General features: G+C 40.5%; 1 protein-coding gene across 1 annotated transcript in view; it reads left to right on the top strand.

The window, feature by feature from the left end:
• AP1S3 (adaptor related protein complex 1 subunit sigma 3) overlaps positions 1-11,904 on the top strand; it is a 30,207-nt gene extending 18,303 nt beyond the window's left edge. The window contains exons 3-5 of the mRNA XM_072143152.1: positions 7,824-7,932; positions 8,905-9,042; positions 11,583-11,904. Of these exons, the coding sequence (XP_071999253.1) occupies positions 7,824-7,932; positions 8,905-9,042; positions 11,583-11,618 (283 nt within the window). The 3' untranslated portion in view covers positions 11,619-11,904. The remainder of the gene's footprint in view (positions 1-7,823; positions 7,933-8,904; positions 9,043-11,582) is intronic.
• Positions 11,905-12,788: the final 884 nt, after the last annotated feature.

Genomic DNA, 12,788 nt, shown 5'->3' with positions numbered 1-12,788 from the left:
TAAAAAAGAAGAGCTGGACTCGTTGGTGGAGGGGGGGTCCTGTAATGGATCGATGAGGTGACCTCTCTTGTGGGAGGTGACTCGCGGGGTAAAGAATATAGCATCCTCTTGTGGGCTGTCGGGTCCCAAGAAACTGTCATGTACAGTGAAAATAGATGTATTGGGTTCTACAAATTTGCCCGAGGGCAAGGTAGGTTTGGGTAGTTCGAAATCGAACGGACAATTGGAAATAGGATTATGAGATCCAGCTGTTGATGTGAGTTTGGTAGGATGAGTCTTGGGTCTAGTGGGCTGACTTGTTGTGACTGGTAGGGCTGGACCAATGGATGCTTTGTTAGAGGTCACAAAGGTACGTCCATGTGTGGTAGATGTTGGTGGAGGATTCTTGTATTGCGTTTTATTATGTATTGTGTTGATCCAATTCTTGATAGGTTGATTCTTGGCCGTGATGGTGGAAGGTTGATGTCTATATGGACGGGTCCCACCAGGGGGGTGTGTGTTATTCGTGTTGGTGGGTCTAGTTTTTAACAGATTAGCTTTACTGTTTTTTGTCCAAAATTTGATGTTATTAGAATTATAGTCAGTACGGTCTCTATCAAGTTTTCCCGTTTTTCTATTGAGAATGTCTTTCTCAAACGATTCTATCTCGAGATTTAATCTATTGTTTAGTTTATGATATAATGGGTGTTGTTCATAGGTTTTAAGTTTACAACAAATATTATCGATATTCACAGTAGCAGTATTGGTGAGAGCCGATCTCTTATCAGACAGACATTTGATCAGTGTTAGAGAACAGTCATGGAGTAGTACATCCCAGTACATCCTCTATGACCCAGATATTATGTTACTACTTTCCCTATATGTTTATGTACTTTTCTCGTACTGTACACCCCTTTTCTTTTCTTTATTTTATATCAATACATCTTTTACATTGCCGCGTATTTTTAATATAATTATTTATTAAATACTTTTTAACTTATTATATTTATATACATGTATTTTCGTCATAATTGTATTTTATTAATTACGAATCGATTTATATGTGTTCACACTTCATGTATTTCATTGTACTCCATCAATTTTATGTATATATATATATTCTACTAGTTCTGGTCTGACGAAGGGGTCTCCCCGAAACGCGTTACTGGATATCACTGCTACCAATAAAATTTGTCGTAACCATTACACTTGGCGGCATTAAAGAGCCGGCGGCGCGTGGGCGCCGCCATCTTGGCTCCGATCGTCACTCCCCGTGACGTCACCGGGGAGCGGCGATCCATTGCCATGACAGCCTGGGATCACACAAAGATCCCAGGCTGTCATGATCGGGGCTATCTATTATAATGTGCGATCTGCACATTGTAATAGATGGTATGCAAAATCCCCATATACTGCCATATTGTAGTATGGCAGTATATGGTAGGATCAATCAGACAACCTAGGGTTAAAGTACCCTAGGGAGTCTGTAAAATAGTAAAAAAAATAAATAAAAAAAAGTAAAAAAAAAAAAAATTATATTAAAAAAACATAAAAATTCAAATCACCCCCCTTTCCCTAGAACTGATATAAATATAAATAAACAGTAAAAATCATAAACACAATAGGTATCGCCGTGTCCGAAAATGCCCGATCTATCAAAATATAATAACCGTTTTTCACTGCGTTAAACCCCGTAGCGGAAAATAGCGCCCGAAGTCGCAAATGGCATTTTTTTGCCATTTTGAAAAATAGAAAAAATTCTATAAAAAGTGATCAAAATGTCGAACAGTCCTAAAAATAGAAGCATTGAAAACGTCATCAGAAGTCGCAAAAAATGACACCACCCACAGCTCCATACACCAAAGTATGAAAAAGTTATTAGCGCAAGAACACTGCAAAATGAAGAATTTTTTTTCTGTACAGGAGGTTTTAATTTTTGTAAATGTATGAAAACATTATAAAACCTATACAAATTTGGTATCCCCGTGATCGTATTGACCCAATGAATGAAATAGACATGTCATTTGGGGTGCACAGTGAAAGCTGTAAAAACCAAGCCCACAAGAAATGGCGCAAATGTGTTTTTTCATCATTTTCACTGCATTTAGAATTTTTTTCCCGCTTCCCAGTGCACGGCATGGAATATTTAATACCATCACTACGAAGTGCAATTTGTTACGCAGAAAATAAGCCATCACACAGCTCTGTACATGGAAAAATAAAAAAGTTATAGATTTTTGAAGGTGGGGAGTGAAAAATAAAAACGCAAAAACGAAAAAGGGCCTGGTCCTTAAGGGGTTAATGGCGCCAACTGAACTATTGTTTAACACAGCAGAGACCCGGCTCTATGATCCCATGTTCCAATACTGGAATTTATTAGATCACTGCATTCTAGGTATTACTTTCACTTTCATTGAAAGTGAAGGTAAGTGAACTGCTCTGATTTTTTTTTTTTTTTTTTTTTTTGGATATCGGGAAAGCATTCCTCTTTCTTAGGCCTTTTACTGGCACTCAGGCTTCGTACTGTGCTTCCTAACTGAAGCCTGCCAAAGACGTATACACAATTAGGAAACATAAAAGGACTATGGTATTAAAATGCAAGTTAATTTATGCAGAGGGGAAACAGCACTTTGGAATATTTCAAACTTGAATAAAATGGGAAGCAAATCTTCTCAGAGAAGTTTCCATTAGGTAAGGTGAATATTGTACGCCAAAGCAATATTATCTCCAAGTTTGAAGTGGACTTACATATATACAGCCAGGGCCACTATAAAGGCAGTACTGGGGCCCAGTCACATCGCCAAGTAAAGGGAGCCCGGTGCCAGGCCGCATCCTTAGTGCTTTGACCGTTTGATTTAGTATTATGATTTAGTACTTAATGCGGCCAGAACAGGCCACTCAAGTACTAAAGTTTTATTGACGCAACCCTGCCATTGTCCTGGTAAAAATGCAAGGGTAGGCTCTGTTTACACCCTTAGGCTAGTCATAGACAGATTGTTTTCCCTGAGAGAGCTACACACATATATATACATGAATGCTTGACTTTTCTGCGATGTCAGCTGTTTAAAAAAAAAAAAAAGTGGCCTTGAGGCTTCTACAAGTTCCAGTAACATCAAGAATCTCTTTACTAGTGCCAGAGCCATAGTTACACATCCTAAGCACTAAACCGGAATAAAGGGAGGAGGTTACAAAAAGAAAACTTCAGTTCGACCAGACACTGAAGGCCTAGGACCACCATTGCCTTATAGCCTGGTCTAGTGTGGAATAGTCATAGTGATTATAAGGGCAGTGATGGATCATAAGAGCCAGAAATATGAGAAAGCCACAGCATCCATTAAAGTGAAGAAGTTGGTATTTTATTCACCTGAGCATAACATCTGCAACGGTTTATTCACCATGAATCTTTGTCAATGAATCTTTTGATAAATGGTAATACAAAACATTGCAGATGTAAAGCTGAGTGCACACAAACATGTGCCCACCCGGCTGTCTGGCGCGGTGAAGAGTAGGAGAAGAGAGTGCTGCTCGGCCCACCCCTCTCCATATGGAATAGTGCTGCACGCCATGCTTGCAACCAAAAGATAGAGCATGTTCTATCTTTTTTGCGGCCATGGCATGGTATAGTGAGCACACGTTGTGCTCACCATACCGAGCCCGGGTGTCATAGACATCTGTGTGGGTCGTTTATACGTCCTCCACATGTTCGTGTGAAGAAAATTCCAACTTGTTCACTTTACTGGATGCTGTGGCTTTCTAATATTTTTGGACCTATGGTGGATCCCTACACCAGGATCATCAGCTGCGAGCATCAACTACATGGGAATTTACTCCTGAAGGGGGTTGCTGTCTTTCTTCCTTTCTTGGATCTTTAAACCCACTACCAATGGATTGACCCTAGTGAGCAAAGTAGATTACTCCTTGTGCCCAATTGTTTTCTAAGGAAACCTGTTTCCTTGTCTGTCTTGTTTCTTATTCTATAAGTGACTTGTACTTTCTGCATGTCCTGTTATGTTAATTTTCTGGTGACACCTTCCCTTTAAAGTTCAATAAGGGAACATTTAAAGGGAAAGCAAAAATTGGCAGACATATAACATGAACTATCCTGGAAACTCCCAAAGTGGGAATCTAGAATGTAGCTAGTGCTGGTATTTCCACCTCCACCTTACCAGGCAGGTTCCTCCTTGCTGTCCTGGGACGCACGTTTTCTCTAGCAGGTATAGCCACACAAATCTTATTATCAATCTTAAGATGTAACGTGAAACATGGAGCAGATTGTTTCCACTTGACTGGTCCATTTTTAAACATTTTTTTTTTTACTGCAGATTTCTCTTACCGAAGATGATTCATTCTTTGTGGAGCTGCAAAATATTCATAAAAATATGAAGCACACTGTAGATTTTATTTCAGGTTACAGAATGGGTTTGGTAGAGTGCTCTCATAGACCATGAATAGAGCAGAGGTAAGCATGCTCGATCAGTTTGTGAGAGCATGTACAAAAAGGCTTAAAAGGAACCGGTCTTTCAAATTAACCCATCCAGAATCAATACTTGATTAAAAACCTATAATTAAAATTATAAAATTTTTTTTAAAAAAGCATTGCCCTTATCTCTAAATGAAGCCTTTCCTTTCCATGGCTGTGATGTTTAAAAAAAAAAATAAAAAAAAATGTCAAACTTTGTTACTCACATAAGTCCACTAACAGTAAGTGAGTCCAGTTGATTCATTGTTCTCTGCACTTCCCTGCTTCCCTGTTCATGATTGACAGGTCTCACTGCTACCATCATTCTACCGTATGAAACTAGTACTTAGGGACCATCTGCAGACATATACAGCTTCCTTTTCTTATGTGAGGCTTAAGAGAATTCCTGAGGATGGGGCAAGGAACGGATGAGAGAGACGGTAGTTCTGTGTGACTCGGCTTGGCTACATCATTAACCACACCCTCAGGAAGGTGGGGTTTGAGAGTGACACGGACTATATTAAGAGATTTCAGCTTTGTTCCTCCCCCCTCCCTTAGCAATTCTCTTCAGCCGGGTTAGTGTCGGTCTCTGTGAGGAGGTCAGGGTAGCTTGACTCTATACTGCAGCTCCCCACCTTCGAGACTAGAACAGAGGACATAAAGCCTTTTTTTGAAGAATGATGCCTCTCATCCCATGGATAGAGGGAAGGCATCATAGGAACATGTATAAACACATCTAAAAGGTACTGTGTGTGGTTTGTGGGGGGTCACTGGTAACAGAATTCCTCTTTTTTTTGTTATATTTATGAGGCTCTGTCCTAGATTTCATTTTCACATGACTTTTATAGGTAAACGGAAGGCAAGATTTTACAGACTCAGAAACAACGAGATATAGTCCCATTCCTGTGATAAATGTGGAAGATTGATATTCTGTATTGTATAAAAGAAGCTTTATCTTCAGGAAAGCACATTTTAATCCTCTTCACTTAATGCCTTATAAAACCAGTGAATCATCCTGGGTATAACAATATATTGCATACACAACATCGGTGTATAAGTTCCAACACTGGGTGTGGCTTTATAGGGTGCAGTGGTAATAGTCGCCTTATCGCCTGAGGGTGAACACACCATTGTTATAGAGGGCACATGAATTACATATTTTGCCTTGGAGCCTGGAATCTTCATGCTTCTAATACCTGTTGTGAGCAGGGTAAAATCCCCTGTCGTCCAATACTGGCCATCAATTGTGTTGATTTTTCACTTATTGTGAAATTTAGTTTTGTGGTTGGAGCATGATTGAAGATCTAGCAGAGCAGCGAGCAGATAATGATGATGATGATTCCAGCATTGTAACAGGCGACCCCATGTTTCTATGCAGGTTGCTGGCAGGGACCAGGTAAACTTATGTATACGGTACTTTTAAACGTGAGTGGAAGCAGTAATGTGAGGAAGAGAGGAAAAAATTGTGAGGGATTTGTCTAGAGCCAGGCGCCAAAAGTATGCACAAAATGGGGGAGAGAGATAATGGATCCAGATGTGTTGTGTAGAAATAGAGAAAAAAACGGGGTGAAAGAGTTAGACGCGCTACATCGGAGGTGTATTATTGATTATTTTTATTGGAAATGTGACTACGCGTTTCAACGCCGTAATGGCGTCTTCATCAGGTCAAACACTGCAGTGAGTCCTGCGGTGTCTTAAGGCAGATGCTGTGCTGCCTAAAGGTCCAATCCGCTGCGTTTAGTGTGGCGGGGAAGAGGGCTGCGTGCTGTCACCCCGTTTTTTCTCTATTTCTACGAAGCAGTAATGTTTATTATAAAAGCAGAATGGGGATTGGTATTAACCCCTTCACGCTCCGTGACGGATATATCCGCCACGGAGCTGTGAAGGTTGTATGAAGAAGGCTCACGGGCTGAGCCTTCTTCATACAGAGATGGGCTTTGCTGCATATCGCAGCAAAGACCCATCGCTATCACCCGCGGTCGGTGCTTGCACCGATCGCGGGTGTTAACCTTTTCTTTGCCGCCGGCAAAGTCGCCGGCGGCACTTTAAATTTGGCGGCGCGTGGGCGCCGCCATCTTACCTCCGATCGCCGCTCCCCCGAACGTCATCGGGGGGCGGCGATCGGTTGCCATGGTAGCCTCGGGTCTTCGTTTGACCCGAGGATACATGGCTTCTGCATATGCATTACAATGAGCCTGTGGCTCATTGTAATGTATAGTGAGCAGAAATGCCATATACTGCGATACAGCAGTATTGCAGTATATGGCAGGAGCGATCAGACCATCTAGGGTTAATGTAAAAAAAGTTTAAAAAATGTAAAAAAATAATAAAATATTAAAAGTTCAAATCACCCCCCTTTCCCTAGAACTGATATAAAATATAAGAAATAGTAAAAATCACAGACACATTAGGTATCGCCGCGTCCCAAAATGCCCGATCTATCAAAATATAAAAACGGTTATTGACGGCGGTGACCTCCGGAACGGCAAATGGCGCCCAAATGTCCAAAACGCGACTTTTACACCTTTTTAGATGACATAAAAAATGTAATTAAAAATGATCAAAATGTCGCACAGTCCTCAAAACGGTAGCAATGAGAACGTTGGCTCATTTCGCAAAAAATGACACCTCACACAGCTCCATGCGCCAAAGTATGAAAAAGTTATTTGCGTCAGAAGATGGCAAAATTTTTTTTTTCTTTTTTGTACACATTCGTTTAATTTTTGAAAATGTATTAAAACGCAATAAAACCTATATAAATTTGGTATCACCGCGATCGCACCGAACCAAAGAATAAAGTAGAGGTGTTATTTGGAGCGCAGAGTGAAAGTCGTAAAAACTGAGCCCACAAGAACATGACGCACATGCAGTTTTTTTCAATTTTTCCACATTTGGAATTTTTTTGCGGCTTCCCACTACATGGCATGGAATAATAAATAACATTATGGGAAAGTAAAATTTGTTACGCACAAAATAAGCCCTCAGACAGCTCTGTACACGGAAAAATGAAAAAGTTATGGATTTTTGAAGATGGAGAGCGAGAAATTAGCGAAAATACCCTGCGTCCTTAAGGGGTTAAAAAGAGTATGGGAAACTATCATTAGGTGAAAATGTAAGATCCTGATACAGGTACCATTTAAGGGTTACTTTTAGGACTACCATTAATGGCTTTAAGTACTATACATGGATCAGATACTCAACTGACTATAAGGTTACATATTCTCTATATGTGGAAACTAGGATCATAAAGCTCATGGGTTCCCAAATATAATTTATTGTTTAAGTTGCACCCTGTGGCACATAGGAGGAAACAACAATGACCCCAGCTGGGATAATGTATATCATGATTAAGGGCATCCTATACATTTTCTCTTCTGATTATTAGATATGCCAGCCTGTACTTCTGCTGTGCCATAGAAGATCAAGATAATGAGCTGCTGACGCTGGAGATGGTGCATAGATTTGTGGAGCTTCTGGATAAATACTTTGGAAATGTAAGTTATGTTTTTTTAAATGAAATCTACCATCAAAATTAAGCATTCTAAACCAGAGACACTTACTCATAGGTCCAGTGATTATGGTAATCTTATATTTGTTATCCACAACCTCCTGCCTTCTAAAATCAACTTTAACAATTATGCTAATGAGCTGGAAGGGCTCCTGGGGGGGGGGGGTGTTGCCAGAGTCTCTCTCTGCTGCAGATGTACAGGCTGCTACATTGTCTCACCCTTCCTTCCGTGCCTGTCAGAATTTCCCTCTCGCTCTGCCTGATATAATCTCACAGCAGCAGAGAAAGTTTATCCTTAAAGTGGGAAGTGCTCTCGGACAGTGTTACAGCCTGTGAATCTACAGCAAGGAGGCGCTCTGGTAAAAAATAAGGAAAAATAAGGAACTATCAATATGTAGATATGGGTTTCATGGGTGATCCCCAGATCTATTAAATATTTATGGTCCGTAAGCATGGTGATAGGTTCGATGGGGGATCCCCCATTGAACCAATCACCATGCTTACGGGTAAGCACCAATTGATTTTGTGTACAGTGGGAGCCGGAAGGTACCTCCGGTCCCCACTTCACATAGGACTGAATTGAGGATATACTCTTCTGTTCACATTCCCGTCTGCATTATTTACTATTTATCAGACTTCTTTGTCTGTATTACTATTTACTTACCTTTAGGTTCTGGGGTTCCTTTAGGGCGCTTATGTTTTCTGTGGTTGCCCCAATTTCCATCGGGGGCTATTTGTTTCCCCCTATTTCTTTCCCTATTACGTGGTATTTTGCATTCTGTGTATTATTATTCTAATAAAATATATTATGAATTTTATTTTTTGATGGCTTGTTAAAGGTCTGTAGCTACCTGGATTCTGCTACCCCACCCACAGGTTAATAAGCCCCTGTGGGCTTATTGGAAATGCTGATGAGTAACAATATTACCACCATTATGTTTTCTTCTGTTGTTTCTAGGTCTGTGAGCTTGATATCATTTTTAACTTTGAAAAAGCGTATTTCATACTGGACGAATTTCTCATGGGAGGTGAAGTTCAGGAGACTTCTAAGGAGTCTGTGGTGAGGGCCATTGAGGATTCTGATATGTTACAAGAGGTAAATTCCTTTAACCATAAGAATGAAGGTGATTTCCAGCCTCTTGACTATGACCATGTTTGTTTGATTTCTGGTCTTCAAACTTTGATAAGAAACCTATGGAAAAAAACAGGCTTGCCAACCAGCTGGTACTTACAGGGCGCGGACAGTAAGCTTTTCTGTGTAATCCCATTTTGTGGGATATTTCGGTCTCGGACCTTGTACACACAGGTTAATCTGGTTTCACCCGTATTAATTTATACAGCCTTAAGTGAAGAAGGGAAAGTAAGGACATGATTAAATCTATTAAATATGTTACAGGTTGGAATAAAGTTCAGGGGTAGGTGTTTTTAACCCCTTATCACTGCACAATTAATTTTGGCTTTTATTGGTGTTTTGAGGTTGTGGTTTTTGTTTTTTTTTTTTTATGCACACCTTCTTAAAGAGTCATATGTAGCTGTACAAGGTCTGAACCAGTAGTGTTTTTTTTTTTTGTTTGTTTGTGTTACAATGACACAATTTTGGGGTACACATAATATATTGAAATACATTTATTAAATCAAACCTGTCACCCCGAATGTCATTTTTAGCTGGTGACAGGTTCTAATAATCTATGCTATGCTGAATTAAAAAAATTTCTTTGTCAGCATTCTGAATACTGCACTTACTTTACCTGGCTCCCTGCCAGCAGCATGTGGTGAGTCCCAAGGGAGGAATGGAGGCAGCTGCAGCAGTCTCCTGGATGCAGTCTTCCTCTCATCCACAGCATACCCCTCCCTCTCCTGCCTGCTCAATGCACATGACAGGAAAAAGGGAGGGGCGGAGGGAGCATAAGGAGACTGAGACACAGGCTTGCATACGACCCCCTCCCCCCTTTCTTCCCCGGGGCTTGCCACAAACTGCTGGAAGGGAGCCAGGTAATATGAAATAAAGTAGTAGTGGAAAAAAAGTATTTAGAATGCTGAAAAGGCATTTTTGAAATCAGAATAGCATAGGCTATTGAAACCTAGTGACAGGTTCACCTTAATTAGGTAATAAAATTGAGTTTTGAAGTTTTTTTTTCTAAATATCTATATGTATATAATATATCTATTTCTGGAGTCAGTCTTCTATGTTTCTGTCTACCGCTTATCGATAATTTCTACAATATACCAAGAAATAACGTTTCTGACTGTTCTTTTAAACAGCGGATATCTCCGGTTCTGTGGAACATAGAAACAAAATGGTGCAATAGTAAAGGGAAAATTCTCCCCTTTAAATTGACAACATAACTGTGCCATTATTTAGAAGATTATAGCCGCTTAAAGGGTGCAACTGTCATGACATCCTATACATGTTCTTTATGCACAGGGAATGTTCATTTAGGACATATATAGCTGTATGGCACTCATTAAAGAGTTAAACACTAAAGTTACTGACCCCAGCCATACTCCAGGACGGTCTCCGCAGGAGTATGTTCTTCCATTCTTCACATGTAAATCTTATTTCTATTCCTCCAGAAAGACATTCTATTGGTATCAAGTAATTCAGACATGATGTGAAGATTTAAATGGTTAATATCTGAAAAGGCAAAAAAAACTAATAAATAAAATCAGAATGTGGATTCCTTACTGCACACCTTGCTGTAGAATTCGGACTATGCAGTTGGTGGATGTGATGTTTTTCACTAAAACATATTCACCTGTAGTGAATTTATCAAAATGTAGACTTTATTTTATCAATTGTATATTAAACTATGGGATAAGCGGCAATAGCAGACACAGCCATTTATCTTACGCCGTAGGTCTGCGCTATTAACCAGCGACCTTTCAGTTTTGCAGATGGTCGCAGACTATAGCGGGTGTGCAGGCGCAGAGAAGGACTGTCCAGTCCTGGCCCTCTTCACTGCCGACTGCACCCCCTCCACGAAACTTGCTGTGAGGTAAAGGGAAAAATAATCGAAATGGCGCACAAAGCCTGATAAATGGTCCCCATAATAATAATTCTTATATTTATATAGCGTACACAGGTTACGCAGCGATGCACAGATCTTTCCAAATCAGTCCCTGTCCCCAATGGGGCTCACAATCTAATCAACCTACCTTTATGTTTTAGAGTGTGGGAGGAAACCGGGGGACCCAGGGGAAACCCACGCAAACACGGAGAGAACATACAAACTCTTTGCAGATGTTGGTCCTGGGACATGAATTCAGGAACCCAGCGCTGCAAGGCTTTAATGCTAACCACTAAGCCACCGTGCCCACTAAAGTGTATCTCCCAGAATACAGACCCAACTAGTATCGGAGTTTGTGGAAACTCAAAAATGGATGGGAATGTGAGGATTTTTTTTTAAATTTGGCGCAATCGTATGTCTCAACATCAACGCATTTTGGGGTCAAAGTGCCCTTTTTTGAGATAAGAGACAGAAATAAACCCTAATTTCAGGTTGGTCTGTTCCCAATCAGTCCTGTATTACTCCTCTAGAGTAGAATTCAGACCATTTTTTTTTACTGTTGTTAGAAACAAGTAAAAAATGTGTAAATGAAATCTGGCCTTTTAATAACTGTCTGTACTATTTTTAGACAATGGAGGAGTACATGAACAAACCAACATTTTGAGTGAGAGACTTTAGAAGATTCGTCACCCGGACCAGAAGTAGATTCTACAGGGAGAATGTTGATTATGAAGAAGCCGAGACAACTGCACTAAGAGATTGGAGGGCACCGCTGGGCGGTCCTCCAGCCATCCTGCAATGGGGTAGTATGAAATCACGTGGGACATGACTATCAAGACTACCTTACTCAACCCTTTGCAGCTGTATGGACCTAGATGTACGCAATCTGAATACACTTATGCAAAGGGAACCTTGCTTTTTAAAGGAGAAATAAAATATTTTTTTATGTACATTTTGATTCTTGTAATGCGCTACCAGAATGACTGCCTTAAAATGCAAACTAAAGCAAGAGAAATAGGTTTTTATACCTTGATACATATTGATGAATACCTGTGCATGGACGTTCTAGGTCTCATTTATCAAAATTGTCTTACAGTCGGTGTTTGTTACCTATAACGACGAATTTCATTGCAGAGGGACTGGCGTTGGGTAGAGGACCGTGGAGTTCCGCGGACGTACGGCAACAGAGCCAATATAGAGAAACGAGATAAAGAGCACAGAGAACTCAAGTGAGATCTTTTAAAAAGAACAAAATTACTTAGGGAGTGACTCTCGCCTGATGTCGCTGTATGGAAAGCATATCATATACGTGCTGTACGGTGGAGGAGCTGCTGCCCCTGGGTGGAGAGGTCCGTTCATCCAGAGTGACGGACCCGGCGGTAAAACAGAAATCCACGAGGTGTCGTCCCGATCTTATAGGCTCTGCTTCACTCAGAGATCTGTTCACAGTATTTATCCATAAGAATAATTTTATTATTAATAGGTACAGCATGTTTCGGCTCTGGGCGGGAGCCTTCGTCAGGTGCAGTTACTTACAATGCCTTGTAAGTAACTGCACCGCACTATAAGATCTGGACGACACCTCGTGGACGAATTTAATTGAAAACTGAAAAAAAATTAAGTTTGTATTTTCCAAAAGCGGCTTAAGGAAGCCCTCCAGATAATATCTATTCAGGCATCAGGTTGATGCAATTGTACCATCCAGGCTTTCCACAGGGGGAACACCAACTCCTATCACAGCTACTATAGAGGATTAGTCGGGCTCCTGATACACATTTATAACACGGAGACTTTGCCTTTCTGATTGTAATTTTTATGTTCTCTTTTCTCATTT

The sequence above is a fragment of the Engystomops pustulosus genome, chromosome 3, assembly GCF_040894005.1.
Source record: "Engystomops pustulosus chromosome 3, aEngPut4.maternal, whole genome shotgun sequence".
In the NCBI taxonomy this organism is placed as follows: Eukaryota; Metazoa; Chordata; class Amphibia; order Anura; family Leptodactylidae; genus Engystomops; species Engystomops pustulosus.
This window is presented reverse-complemented; position numbering and strand designations above follow the sequence as displayed.